Raw genomic sequence first — 15,336 nt, 5'->3', positions numbered from 1 at the left:
AGGAGCAGCAGCAGAGGACAATAACGGTGTACTCAGTCCTTGAGAGTGTGTGAAGCCCACAAGTTGTATACTAACATTTCAGTAAAAAACCACAACCGCTAAACCACAATTATCAGGGAGTATACAATGTAGAGCACAAAATGCTTACACCTGAACATAGCTCTGCTCACACCAACCTAAATCGGCCCCTGCTTTCTAGGAAAGCCTGCTTACAGTCAATTCAATGAATATTTTCAATTGCTTTTTTGCATAATCTGAGTTATCCAATCCACCACTGCTCTTGCTAACTGGGAAAACTCTCTCTACAAAACTGCTATATGTTGACAGTCAGCTTTTTAGAAATACAGTGCTGTCCAACCGTGCTTAAAACTCAAAATTGTCATTCATCTCAGATGTTCATTATTATTTGAAGTACTCAATCATTTCCACATTGTTCTCTTCTTCTCAAGTACCAAAACTAACAAAAAAGAAAAAATAATCTACTTTTCCTGTTTTCACACTACAGTGTGAGAAAACCGTTAGAAGCGCTTAACAGCCTGGGTAATTTTCTTTTAAATAACAAAATAGAAAAGCTATAAATCCAAAACTCCACCCCAAGTAGTCTTCTCTCAAATACTGTGCACAGTTCCCTGCCTACATACTTCAAGTCCAGCAAGCAGGTAGGAAAAAAAATACACAAAGATTACAGACTCTTACAGAGTAAGACTCTTCAGTTGTTTTGCTGCACATGTTAAAAGCATTCTTCTAGTCACTTTCACACACATTACTATGGAATCTTAAGTTACAAATACACATTCTCCTTAGCAATCTGGTTATTTGAACTGTTAGATTTTATCTTTGAACCTCTGTTAATACTCTTACCTCAGAAAGCCTTCCATTTCTAAATGAAATCATTACGAATGCTAGCAGAAATAAGGCGGCCTAAAAACTCATCATAAGCCCAGACAATCATACTTGATAAATACTCTCCCAGATTGGTTTGCCTTTCTCAATAGCATCTTTGTCCATGAAAAGAAAAATACCTTTAGAAAGAATATGCGCAATATTGACTAACTTGTAATATATCTTCGGTTAATTTATCTTCACACATCTTCTAGCAATGAATGTATCCCTTCATTGTTCACACTCAATGTCTGCACAAACACCTTTTAAAACTGCTTAAGACAATTTCAAATTAATCTCCAGACCTATCTCCTGTCTATTTTTTTCTTTTTTGTACTGAATTTTAAAATGGTAATAGTTACAACAGTTCATTGAATCACTGTCCCAGAAACCACAGTGGCTGCTATCATAAGGCTTATCTAAGGATCAGAAAGCACCAAGTGAAGCTGGGAAAAAAACAATCAAAAAACCCAATATCACAAAGCTATAAAGCACTTGGTGCTCTGCCTTCTCTATGGAGAAATTAAAGAAAAGTCCTTAAACAACAACCAGTAGGATTAGACAACATCAGTTTATTACTCAGCTGAGGATAGGATTATTTTTTTTTAATATTATGAGAAATTAGTATTTTTTTCTTTAATCTGGTTAATTTGATAATATAAATTGATTAATTTAGCACAGAAATTTGAAAGGCCTAAAAGATTCAAAAAATGGGAAATGAACCAGTACCCACTTCATGCTACAGCTGAAAAGTAACGATAGTGCTGAGTTTAATGACAGTAAATACTTGAGCTTAATAAAATTGAACTAAAATTCACACAAAATTAAGCAGCTAAACATCCTCCTCTAATATTAAGCTTCATATAAGATGTTCTGTCCATAAGACTGCAGTATTTTTACTCCAAGGATTAGCTGTTTATCTTTAAATCAGTACAAAGACAAAGCAAACAAACCAAATAATAGTAATTTAAAACCAAGTTCAAATACTATGTTCTAGCTAAAAGTGCAGAACAGTTTATTTCCTAATCAAGTGAAACAGAACTGAAAGTGCTGTCATTCAAACGCATGTTACCACATTTTTGGAGACAGATCCAGTCCTTCAGAACTAACATTTAAATGCCAAAGACTACAAATGTAATTTTCTTTTAACTTCTTCTTTTGCCTGTTTTTTGTCCAGAATTAGACATAATACCAATGAAAAACTCTTATACCCCCACAGAAAGGCACAGATATTCTTATTGGCCCCCATGTACAAGTAACACAGAAATAGCATAGTAAAAAGCAAGACAAAGGCATTACCACTTGAACACAGCACAAAAATCTTTAACTAATATTCTCTTCTCCACAACATACAAAATTATGATTCCCATACTCTGCTAAAGAGCGCTAATTCCACCTCCATTGCTCTGTCTTCACAAACTATTTAAAGAACTAAACACAGTATCGATACATAAAGGCTTGACAGACACTACCTTGAAATGTCGGAAGGTGCATCTACGATGTTCATACCACTCAGCATAAGATGAAAAGCTTCTGAAAAATGTTAAGAGATTGCCACATTCTTCAGCTCTACAACAGAAAAATGTATTTTTAACCCAAACAGCACTAGTCAGATGTAACAATTCTATAGCCCAAAATGTGCACTTTTTCCTTGAAGAATTTGTGATCAGTGTTGTTTGAATTTGAAGCCAGAAATCACCACCCTCATGCCCAAATAGGAAGAAAAAACCCTGTAGTATAGATGAATTGTAACATAGATGTATAGAAAAAAAAATATTGACCAATTCATTTACAAACCAGTACTTTCAACTGATTATACAAATGATCCTTGTCTTGGAAAATTAAATTGTCTTGGAATCTGATGTTCTGCTAACAGTGCAGATGCACCTTTACTGATTTGCACTTAGTCAGTATGGGTTTGGGTTCAGTAGAGCTTACAGCTGCATCACGAGACAAGCAGCAATAAAGTTACCCTTAAATGTAAATGTGGTAACTTCACAAAGTAGTCACCTGTAGAAATCTTAGTTTGACTTTATGACCGTTTGTCTAATACTCTTGTTTTCTAAACAAATTCCAAGATGTTGCATAGTAAAACTTTAATCTACAAAACTGGTAAGATTTACTAAATTGAGTCACTAAGCTTTGAATATTCCTGAGAGTATTTTATCCTAGTTAACAAAATCTTTACATGATTTTGTTATCTGCCTCTGCCTGCATCACATTCAGCGTTTCAAATTTAGCCTTGAAACTTCAGTAAGCAAGGCAGCCTGTTCGTTAGATCATAGATGAAATTTAAAGCAAAACTTGTTATACATTTAAAACTTGATTCATCTGCTATTAAGGAAGCTAGTGATATTCCTGTTAATTATGGAGTGGGCCAGGACAGTGGAGAGCGGTGCCAATAAATCTGTATCTAAGAAGTGGAGTGCAGAGATCTTAGTGCCAAGCCCATCACAAGCAGAAATAAGTAAGACTGGAGAGTTGAGCCGATTCTTGCAGAACACCCCTCAGTATTTCTACAGTTTTGGGCTCCCTCATGATTTAACTGTTCAGCTACACGTGAATATGTTATGGCTTCATTCATACAAATGATCCTACATTTGCACTAATAAATTGTCTTGGAATTTAATGTCCTGCTAACAGTGCAGATGCACCTTTGCTGATTTGTGCTTAGCCAGTATGGGTTTGGGTTCAGTAGAGCTTACAGCTGTATCACAAGACAAACACATCAGTGCTATTCTGGCATGGAAATAACTCAAATGCAATGTTATTGCAAATACTAGTTTTTGATCCATATTGCCTCTGAAAACAGAAAGGTCAGCAGTAGTCATTTTACTTTTCTGGCATTTTTGAGGAATTTTTAATAAAAGAAGCAAAGCATAAGACAAATAAAAGAAGTTCCTATAGTTTTAGCTTTGTCAGTTTCAGAGTAATTGAACAGCATCAGTGAAAATGTTTATGGACAATGATTCCATGCTTAGTAAAATAAATTTTTTCCATTTCCCCTGACAATAGTTAACAGCGGCAACAATACATGGTGCCAGCTAAACCTAAGAGATTATAACTCCAGAACTGCGCTGCTCAAGTAAAGTTAAAAACAGAACCACACGCATAGAAGAAATACAGATTTTGCACTTTGAACATAAGGATGTTTATTTCCTACCTGTACTTGTTTCATACACACAAAAGTTAAATCATTTAAGCTTCAATATAATTTCAAAATTAAATATTTACGGCATCTAAAGAAACAAATAGAAGTTCCCAGTCCCAAAGAAACAAAAAATAAATTAAATTACTGCTGGAGTAATTTCCAAAGAAGTTCCAAACACTGCATAAAGTACAGAATCATGGAAAGCTACACGGCTGATCAACTATCCATTCTTGCAGATGGGGAAAAATACATACAGTTTTGAAAATAAAAGCTGCTCATGACACAATTAGTCCTATTGAACAGGATAGCAAAACAACAGACTGACACTGAAGAATAACATGTTGCGCTAACTTGGACTGAGAGGTATCACTGCTATTTTTCATCAGTCTACATGGAAGTAATGATTTTGCATGCAACAGAAGTTGCAATGCATCAAGCACTGGAGCTGGTACATTGCCTTACACCATTAAATTTGGTTTACAAAAGTTGTTTGATAGCAAAAATAAGTTATATGCTTTTCTACTTCAGTAACTGACACTTAAATTACTTACTTTCTTTATATATTTACTATTTCGTCCTCCTAGCAATACTGTATTAGTTTCTATATTAACTGTGATGCATACAAGCACAACATTTTTAGTGTAAGTACACCATTACATTCACTCTGAGACAGCCCAGGAAGGCAGGAAACAACAGAAGAATGAATAATGGAATCATAGACCGGGTTGGGCTGGAAGGGACCTTAAAGATCACCCAGTCCCAGCCCCCCCGCCACAGGCAGGGCCCCCTCCCCCCAGCCCCGGTGGCTCCCAGCCCCATCCAGCCTGGCCCGGAGCCCTGCCAGGGTTGGGGCACCCACAGCTGCTCTGGGCAATGTGTTCCAGCGCCTCGCCGCCCTCACGGGAAAGGTCTTCCTCATGTCTAATCTGAATCTACCCCCTTTCAGTTTAAAGCCATTCCCCCTCATCCTGTCGCTACATGCCCTTGCAAAACGTCCCCCCCCCGGCTTTCCTGTAGCCCCCTGAGGTACTGCCAGGCTGCTACAAGGTCTCCCTGGAGCCTTCTCTTCTCCAGGCTGAGCAACCCCGACCCCCTCAGCCTGTCTGCACAGCAGAGCTGCCCCAGCCCTCTGAGCACCTTCGTGGTCCTCCTCTGGATTTGCTCCAGCAGGTCCGTGTCCTTCTTACACTGGGAGCCCCAGCGCCGAGCACAGCGCTGCAGGGGGGTCTGGCGAGCAGAGCAGAGGGGGAGGATCCCCTCCCCCACCCTCTGGCCACTCTGCTCTTGGTGCAGCCCAGGGTTGGGTTGGCTCTCTGGGTGCAGGGGCACAGTGCCAGGCCAGGGTGAGCTTCTCGTCAATCAACCCCCCCAAGTCTTTCTCTGAGGGGCTGCTCTCAGTCCATTCTCTGACCAGCCTGTATTTGTGCTTGGAGATTGCCCTGACCCACATGCAGGAACTTGCACTTGGCCTGACTGAACTTCATGAGATTCACACAGGCCCACCTCTCAAGGTCCCTCTAGGTGGAACCCCTTCCCTCCAGCACATTGACCCCACCACACAACTGGGTGGCATTGGCAAAGTTGCTGATGGTGGGCTCAATCCTACTGTTCATGTTTCCAACTGTCATGGCAACCCCAGCCACTTGCTCACTCCGCCCACAGCAGGATGGAGGAGAGAATAGTAAAAGTGAGAAAACTCATGGATTGAGATAAAGACAGTTTAATTGTTAAAGCAAAAGACACACACACAGAAGAAAAGCAGAACAAGGAATTAATTCACTACTTCCCCTCGGCAGGCAGGTGTTCAGCCATCTCCAGGAAAGCTGGGCTCCATCACGCATAAGGGTTGTCCCTCCCTTCCTTCTTCTTCTCCCAGCTTATATACTCAGCATGATGTTCAATGGTATGGAATATTCCTTCAGCTAGTTCAGGTCTGCTCTGTCGCCTCCCAATTTCCCCTGCCCCTCCAGTCCTCTGGCTGGCAGGGCCCAAGAAACTGAAAAGTCCTTGACTTTGTATAAACATTGCCTAACAACAACCAAAACCATCAGCCTGTTACCAACATTGTTCTCACACCAAATCCAAAATACAGCACTGCACCAGCTACTACGAAGAAAATTAACTCTGTCCCAGCTGAAACCAGGACACCAAGAAAGGAAATCAAGGTACTGGAAATCAGTAACAGGCAAAAACCTGCCTTAGAAAAATTAGGATTAGAACCATTTGAATTAAGAGATCTAGTAACTTAAAATAGGTGCCATTACAGAAGTAGAGAGTTTGCAGAAATCAGGAACTGAACAGACCGTACCCTCTTTATTGTTAGCAACCCAGTGGCAGCAACCTTTAAGAGCATACCTAATGCTTCTCCGCTCTAATCAAAAGAGGAAACAGACAGCAGTTACAAGGGATAATTGTATTAAAGACAGATTAGAGAAACAGGTGGGAGCTGGTTTAACAGGGAAGAAGGATTTGTCTTGGAGGGGTTTCTTTTTAGAAAAACACAACAGAAAAAATATTTATTTTTCACATTTCTTGTAACATAAGGATCAGGAAAGAGAAAGGAAAAGAGACAATATAAGATGAACAAAACTCCCAAACAGCCAACCATCCATCCAGTGTTGTCAGTAGGAGGGAGGAAAAACACTCGTAAAGGGTGTGCAGTTTTTACTGAAGAAATGTGGCAAGAATGCAAAGAATGCAAAATTCCACAACAGCTAAGTGTCAGAATACCTGAAGCAACATGATTCATAAGGATCAACAGTTTCATATAATTGTTGATATGAAGCCACAGTCAAATGAAACAGACTATTAGCCATTATCAAAACATACCTGGCAAGCACTGCTTTGAAAATAAATAATTATTTCAATTACTAATACAGGATTTTACAAGTTTGCAAAACCTGACCAAGGAAGATACTCCCAAATGTAAGTCAAGTATTTCAGAAAGGTACAAAAGATCCAAATTCTACACATAAATTTGACTTTTAACATCCTTTCTGTTTGAGATTTGCTATTCTTTTTGGATTTTCACAACAGTTGAGAACAGAAAGTTAAGGCCATTTAACAGAACAGTTGCAACAGTGGTATTACACCAAGTCACTTCAGCCACTCAAGGGAGAACTGTGCCTCAGATCCAGTTCTATTTAATATACAGGAACAGCAACCCCTAACACATTACAAAACCAAACTGGAAAAAATACATCAAGTTCATTCAGATATTGAAAATGTAAAAGAAAAGCCAAACAAGTTTTATCCTAGCCTGGAAAGAACAGCTTCATTAAAGGAAGTTACCACAGTAGTCACAGCTGCCAACAAAATCAGGCCAAGATGAAAAAAACACTGGCAGCACAGGCAAAATCGAGTCCCTGGAAGGACGCAGACCCATACTGATTTACAACAGCTGATTAGCTCCATGTTCTGAAAAGCTTTTTTTCACCACAACTCAAAATTGTACATATAAAAATCTACACATACTATAGCAAAAATCAAGACAGTAATGACTGCCCACATCTTACTGTCTAGGTGAACATTATTGTACACATACTGCAATGTGATTTTTAAATCTACATAACATGTAAGAGGACCAACACAAAACTTTGTTACAAAACTACATACTTAAAATTCCTTTGAAAAAAACTGGCAATTTTGATGTGTATCCACTTTTATGCAATTCAAAAATACTATCACAAACCACATGACCTTGTTTTAGCATTATGTTTTTCGTTTTTTTTTACTTTTTTTTTCTTCTCAGATTCACCTTCAAGTGATATAGCAGATGAAAAATTTCAAGGCCAGATTGCCAAGCAGAAAGAGATAGTTTTGGCTAACAAGTTCAAAGAACCAGTTTCAAATGCAAAAGTTAGTGTACCAATTATATCTGAGTAGATACTTGTCTTGTACAGATACAGCATTGGCTAAATTTAAAATAGGAAACTGGATTCAGTGTGTAAAAAGGGGAAAAATCTGTGTTGGCATGCACAGATATATGTAATATACATGCTTTTTTGTATTGGCAAGGGAGAAAGACTGCATAAAAGCACCATTTCAGTTAACAGTTTCATAGCTTTTAAAATACCCATAGGCTAATTAGGAATTATTGTTTAAGTTAGCTAATTCCTAATGCTGCAGCCAACTACAACAAACACTAAAATACCAAGAAAACTTGGTATAAAATAACAAAGTACTAAGAAAGTGCACACTAAAATGTAAGCCTCTTTTTTTTAATTATTATTTGAAAGAATTTAACATTACAGAGTGTCACCAGATTTTAAAAGAAAAAACATCCACTACGAGCAGAAAACACTCATCTCCAAAGCCAACATCCATGCTACAGAGAAGGCATCCAAAACCAGCAAAAAGCACACTCAGGCAGAGAGTAACTCTGTACCAGGTTAAAATCACACGCCCTTCATCCAAACACCCTTTCACTCTTCTAAAAAACCAACAAACCACAAAAATCTGTAAGATACTTAATTGTTGTAGAAGTATTTAAGGCTCCTTTAATAAACTTCTTCAGTTATTTTAAGGGAGGAAATCTACTTTAACTCACTGCAGTATGTAAGACTTCTTGTATTAGCATATAAACCCAAACAATGACTCTTAACAGCTGTGGGAAGAATTCATGCTTCCCCTCATTTCCAAGATACCTCGTTTATGCAGTGTTTAATATAATGCAGACTTTCTCTAAATCCTTCACTCTGACTTGTAAATTTTAACTAGTTAGTAAAAAATAGGAGCAGTTTTCAAACTGTCTAAAACCTCCTATTTGACCAAGTAATCCATTCAATAGTTAACTGACCCAACAACTGATCAGATACCAAGCAAAGTGAAAAAAAAAAAAAAGCCTGACAATACTTTTCTTAAGATTATTGTAGTCCTCAAAAATAATAAAGTATAACATAAGTGATAACTGATGCAGAGGGCACTCAAGTAAAATCCCAAGACAGAAGACTAAATATTGGGATTCCATTTGCATACCTATTTTATTGTCACAACATATCTAAGGAATAGTACATTTTCTAAAAATAGGTATTATATATTGTAGCAGTACCTGGTTGAAAATAGACTGCTGAATTTTGTTTCTTTTAAAAATACGTTGCTCAAGTGTTCTAGCATTCCCCTGTTTTCTCCCAAAGCAGAATGGGATTGGGAATTACAACTGAATGCCAAGTTTTTAACTCTGGTGCTCTTAAAGACCCTTTTCTGTCATGCATTACGAAAACTGAAGCCAAAAAAATTAGAAAGCTGAGGAGGAAAAAAAGCCAGGCCAGTAGAGAAAACTGAACAGAGCTAGAAAATGAATATGGCAAGACTGGGCCAAGGAGGTAAAAGAAGGAAACAGAAACCAGTAGGGAGGATGAAGAAAACCAAACAATACAAAGGGAGACTGGATTTAGCTGGTCAAGAATGAAGCGAAAGGACAGGAAGAGGTAGGAATCAAGACTCTAAGAACAGCCAGTGGACTGAAGAATAAAGGGCTAGTTGGGAAAAGTCTGAAACTAGACATGAAAAAAGGGGATTAAGTTTTAAAGAAACAAGAAATAGCTTAACATAGTAACTGAGAAAACAAGCCACAAATGGAAGTCACATAACCAGATTAAATCAATCTAACAGTGGCTGCTGTCAAAACAAACATGGTCAACAGCAGCCCCACTCTGGCCACACACTTTTGCATTAGGTCAGCAACAAGCACTGTGACATTGCAGGACAAGTCAAACAGAAAAAAATGAAATTTGAAAGGCGGGGGGGGGGGGGGGGGTGTGTCAGCGCGGGGGTGGCAAGGTAGGGTTTCCAACCTATCCCCCCAACCCAATTACTTTTTCATCCAAATGACTGCGCTGATTCTTTTTGCCATGTGGATTCAAGAGTATATACACTGACACACAGAGAACAGATGGTACACGCAGAGAGAGGCTAAGGAAAAAGAACTGCTTGCTTTACTGACAGCAAAGCCTTAATTCATCTTCTATCATTCACGAAAACCTATGTTTACTTAAGAATACTGGCGTAATGTGGAAAAGGACCAGGGCAGTGAAAAGACAGGGAAAATATAGCAGTGCTCAAGCCATGATGAAATACAGCCTACCACTATTTCAACGCATTCCTTTCCAGTATGACTATTAAGTTCCAAGACACTTCTGCTGTCAAGAACATGATAATTAAGAAAACAGGGTAATTTCCTTTTCTAAATCCTGCTTCTTGAGAGCAGTTACCTAATATTCTCAGTTATACTACTAGCTTTAGTAGATTTGTATGGAAATTACAAAGTATCTAAACAAAAAATTTGGCTTTTAGTGTAGAATAACAAAGCCTGAGGTAACTCAATAGACCTTTCTTTTCACCCATCTACTTGCATTCCCTCTCCCTCCCCAAATCTAAAAAAATAATATAAAACAAAAGAAATCACTTAAAGAACAGGACTAAGATTAAACCAACTACCCAATAATAATTAATAATGATTTGTTCTCAGAATAGTTTGCTAGCAGATTTCACAGTGGAATACTGCAGACAAATACTTTGATCATTACCACAAGAAACTCTTATCCTCCAGAAAATAATCAAAAAGTAGCGTTCACTTACATGCTTAAGTTCCAGTATATATGTTTTCTTAAGCCACTGCATAAATACACTATTCCAGGTCTTTGTTTACAAATTCTATTGTTTTTAAAATATCAGTGAAAAAAAATCTTGATGCAAAGAACAGAAACGGAATGGTGAGCAGAGCATTAGAAACAGGCAAGTATTGAAGAGCGGTTCTGGATGTACACTTTATCCATTACTCACGCACACTGGACAGCTGCAACTCACATACACATTTGAGTTAACAGTTCACGTGTTGATTATATATATTAAAATGCAATAGCTGAAACTACCTTGTAACATCTTTCTCCAAAACAATTTTGAAACAGCTAAAACAGATAATAGGCAAAAACCCATTTTTGTTTAACATGAATTTGTCATGGTCCTTTCAGGGCTTAAGTTATATATACTTCATCTTCTCTCCAGAAGGGTACAGACAAGGGATCACAAGTGTTTAGGTTGGGCTAACACTACATTACCAAACAAACAAACTGACTGCCAGCAATTTACATGAAAATGCAGTATCGCATTTAGTATCAGATATCCCATACAATAACTTCCTTTAAGCAAAAAACTCCACCTTACCTTTCCACAAACTTGCTCACATCTGAATTTTCTCCAGATTCCATTATAATGCTGAGATCAGTAATAACAACAGAGACATTCTCTTTGTTCTAGATTGGAAAAGTAACAATGCAGTATTTTAGAAATTCCTCTAGCAAGGAGAAATAAATATCTATATGCATATAAAATAGGCAAAAACATATGCAAATGCTGCTAAGTATTACAAGCTGTAGTTTAAAAAATGCTATCTCAAAGATTATATGTATAGACGTTTTCTTTCATTTCAACAGTATCAGTTTTATCCATACAACAAGGTTTTTGGAACAATATCTGAACTTGTCAGCACAGAGAATATACACGTATAAAGGAAGACTTAAAATAAGACATTCATCTACTTCCTTTCACGTCACTTCCACTTCTTTCAGATTATTTTCATTTTCCAACACAACCCCTATCTGCCACATACACCAGGAAATTCAAATAGGGTTTCATCTGAAAACTATAACAATGCTACCCTACGTTTAAAACTAAAAAATCCTGTTTGTTTTCTTTTCCTTTTTTTATTTATTTTAAAGCTTACAGTTTTGCCTCAAATTCTTGTCCCATTTTTACAACAGTGTTACTCAGGGATATGTGCATGATAACAAAGTGTTTCCAAATTCAGAGATCTAACAACCTATTAAAAAAAATGAGAAAAGTAGTTCATATAATAGAAATGAAGCCACAAAAGAACCTTATGTTTTTTCTGCACATTCTTGAACACAACAGAGTAATAGGTTAGATAAGTGAAACAAAAAGCTTAAAATCACGGCTTGAACACCATAGCAAATGCTTCACTTTATACTGGACACCATACTTTATTTTTCTTATACCCAGTCACTACAAGCAAACAGGAATGGCAACATCGAGGAAACTAAACAGACAACCTGGAGTCAAATGCACACATCACAGCAATCGCTAGTTCTGGTTGGACACATGTACTGCTAAACACTGCCATCATTAAAGACGGAAAAACCAAACCAAGACACTACAAAGTTTAATGGATTAAGTAACATCAGGGAAAAAAAATTAAAATTTAAAGCAAAACTTTCAACACATGCATGGAATTGTAGAGAAGCTGCTGGTAGTCACAAGCTAAGATGCTACTTTCCAAAGAAGCTGGTTTTCCAGTGAGCGAGTTACTAACACATGCCAAGACACCATCTTGGGATCCAATAAAAGGTTTGAAAGGAAAGCCCTTGAGAAGAAAACAACTCTTACTTGAATGACTGCTTTCTCAATAGGCTTAGACTTGTTTTGGCAGATTTTCAAGCCACCTGTACATGTCGCCTCCTAATACCCAAGGACAGTAAGAGGGGGAAAATAAACAAGTCGAGCAATGCTTTTGCATTAACCTGGTTTTCTTCACCCACATTCTGACCTTCATAAGTGTCCACCTGTGCACAGTGGTGAACAGACAGAAGCTTCTTTGCTTGCACAAGCCTGGAATTATGAACTATATGCTCATCTGATTCTGTGCCAAACCTGAAGAACCAGCTAAGATGTAGAGTATGTCAGGCACTGAGTGACCAATGCTACAGTAACACAGACATAGTCTCAACCAGTCAAAGCTAGTCAGAGTGAACTCGGATCTGCCTCCCCTTCTTTGTACAATTGTATCCTGGAATACAGCTTTGAACATGAATGACATTTAGCAATTTGTAATTATCTCTGATTTGAATTTAAACAAGAACAATTTGTTACTGTCTATTAAAAGGTTTGATTTAAGGTATTATGGAGCCGAGTTAACTGTATTGTAACAACTACTAGATTAAACAGCTAGAATTAATGGTATGAAAAAATTATACTGTATCTTCTGCCACATACCAACGTGTTTGTTACCTACTATGCATTTCCCAAAAAGAGCTGGTTTATTTCTTGTCTTCTATCTCTTAAGTTGGGTGAAACTAGTTGCAATTTTACATGACCTTGCCCATGATGATCTCAGTACAGGTTATTTTAAAGACAACTGTTAGCCATATCTTAGAAAAGAGGCTTCTCCATTTTTATACGCAAGAAGCCAGTGGCATAAAAAAAGTTTAACTTTTCAGGTCTTACCCTGGCATGAAGTCTTAACTTTTCTGAGAACTATGGAGGCAGACTCTTGCATCCATAGAGGACCTTCTGACTTCACTGCAAGATGGCCTGCACAGTACATGTAATCCATCATAAAACCAAGATAACAAGTCACTAGTTTTATACCACAGAAGCAGCCACCTGGAGCCAGACAAAATGTCTCAACGCATGAGGCATGCTTTTTCATTATACAGAAGTGAAAGAATAGGGGGTTTTAATCATATAAAGTTACAAAACTGGGTAACTTAAAAATACAATCCTTAAGTTTGAATTTTTGAACTATAAATTTCTCTCAAAATCTATTTGATTTAAACAGTCCTAACAAAATGAAATCATAGAACTGTATACAATGGTTGTATTTTACAATTCTAACCAAACCATTACATTACAATTTGTACAACAGCCCAAACACATTAACATTTATGTAAATGCAAAACTTTAATAACATCCAAGTTCATATACAATCACAAAAACTGAGCAAAGGAACAGAAATTCGTCTGGGTTTGAAACAGTAAATGTACTTCTTGACTTACGTATGTAACATGAAAAATAAGAAACCTGTATATTATAACACAATTACAAACTGTACTCTTCATTGGTGTTTGCTTAACTAATTTACCATTTTTGACAAGCCAAACCATACAAATACATAAAATATTGGCAATTCAAAGTTTATTAACTTCAGGTAAATTGAGATATCATTTGCATTGCATATTAAATTATGTTACAGGTGCTGTGTACTTTTTTTAAAATTCATGCAAAAATTTGAGTCAAAATAATATTTTTTCAGCTGAAGTGGTGGGTTTTTTTAATACATACACTTGGTATGCTATATATCACTTACTGTAGTGTATTTCATCAGCACTGAAGTAGTACAAGAAGGGCAACAAAGCTTTTGGGGCGTCCTGTGACGAGCAGCTGAGGGAACTTGGGGTGTTCAGCCAGGAGAGGAGGGGGCTCAGGGGGGACCTTAACGCTCCCTGCTACGACCTGACAGGGGCTGTGGGTGGGGGGGATCGGTCTCTTCTCCCAGCTAACAAGCAACAGGACAAGAGAAAACGGCTTGAAGTTGCACCAGGGGAGGTTTAGATGGGATGTTAGGAAAAACTTCTTCACAGATGGGTGGTCAAGCATTGGAACAGGCTGCCCAGGGAATCACTGACCCCGGAGGTGTTAAAAAAAAAAGTCTAGGTGCGGAGTTTAGCAACATGGTTTAGCGATGGCCTTGGCAGTCCTGGGGTTAACGGTCGGCCTTGATGATCTCGATGGTCTTTTCCAACCTAAACTATCCTATGAGGCCAAGCTTTAGGCATTAGGTAGACATGTGCTGGCATCTAGTGGTGTCACAGATTTAAGCAGCACCATTGCAGTTGTAAGTAAACACCACCCAGTTACTCATCGGAGCTCCACTGACACTAAAATGTTACCACTCTGCAGGAGCACACAGGTGAGAAATAAACAATTTAAGTCACATGATTGATGCAGGCTATTTCCATGCTCAAAGCTAAATGCATTTTATACAAGCAATCGGTAAAATCATCTTGCTAAGACCACCAGTCATGCATGGATTTAAGAGATGACAGAATAACCTCATTTACGAAATTCATAATACGGCTTTTCTTTAGGAAAGACATCTTCACACAGAAAGGCAGTTTTTAATACTATCAGGTTCAATCACACTCAATTTAAAAAACACCTTTAAAGCTTGAGCTGAAAATAGTTTTCTTAAGAAGGAATTCTCTTGATGTCAAAAATATTACAAATTGGGGGACATTGTTACAAATTGGGGTATTAGCTGTTTTCCACTGCTAAGTGAATTCTGTGCTAAGAATAGGTTCTTATGGAAAAGCTTCCTTGCAAAAAGTCCATAACCATTAGCGTAAGTTCCATGCAGTCCTGTGACGTATTGACTAGTCACAGTAGCCAAGCAAATAGAAATATGACCCAAGCAAAAAACCAAAATCAATTGTTCAAGTCTGTAGTGGTTTAGATTTTCCTTAGTTTCCTCAAGAAAGGTAAGGTTAGGAATCTTCCAGTCTCCAGAA

The 15,336-nt window shown here is 37.7% G+C and overlaps 1 protein-coding gene across 2 annotated transcripts in view; it reads right to left on the bottom strand.

Annotated features, from left to right (window-relative positions):
• Positions 1-15,336, bottom strand: part of CENPP (centromere protein P) — a 151,421-nt gene that overhangs the window by 131,481 nt on the left and 4,604 nt on the right. For both annotated transcript variants that reach the window (XM_080385369.1, XM_080385368.1), the window contains exons 5-6: positions 11,198-11,286; positions 2,355-2,451 (exon numbers count right to left, since the gene is read on the bottom strand). In XM_080385369.1, the coding sequence (XP_080241495.1) occupies positions 2,355-2,451; positions 11,198-11,286 (186 nt within the window). The remainder of the gene's footprint in view (positions 1-2,354; positions 2,452-11,197; positions 11,287-15,336) is intronic.

The sequence above is a fragment of the Falco punctatus genome (assembly GCF_963210335.1).
Source record: "Falco punctatus genome assembly, chromosome: 4".
NCBI classification, from domain to species: domain Eukaryota; kingdom Metazoa; phylum Chordata; class Aves; order Falconiformes; family Falconidae; genus Falco; species Falco punctatus.
Note: the sequence above shows the minus strand (reverse complement) of the source record. Positions and strands in the feature narration are given on the sequence as shown.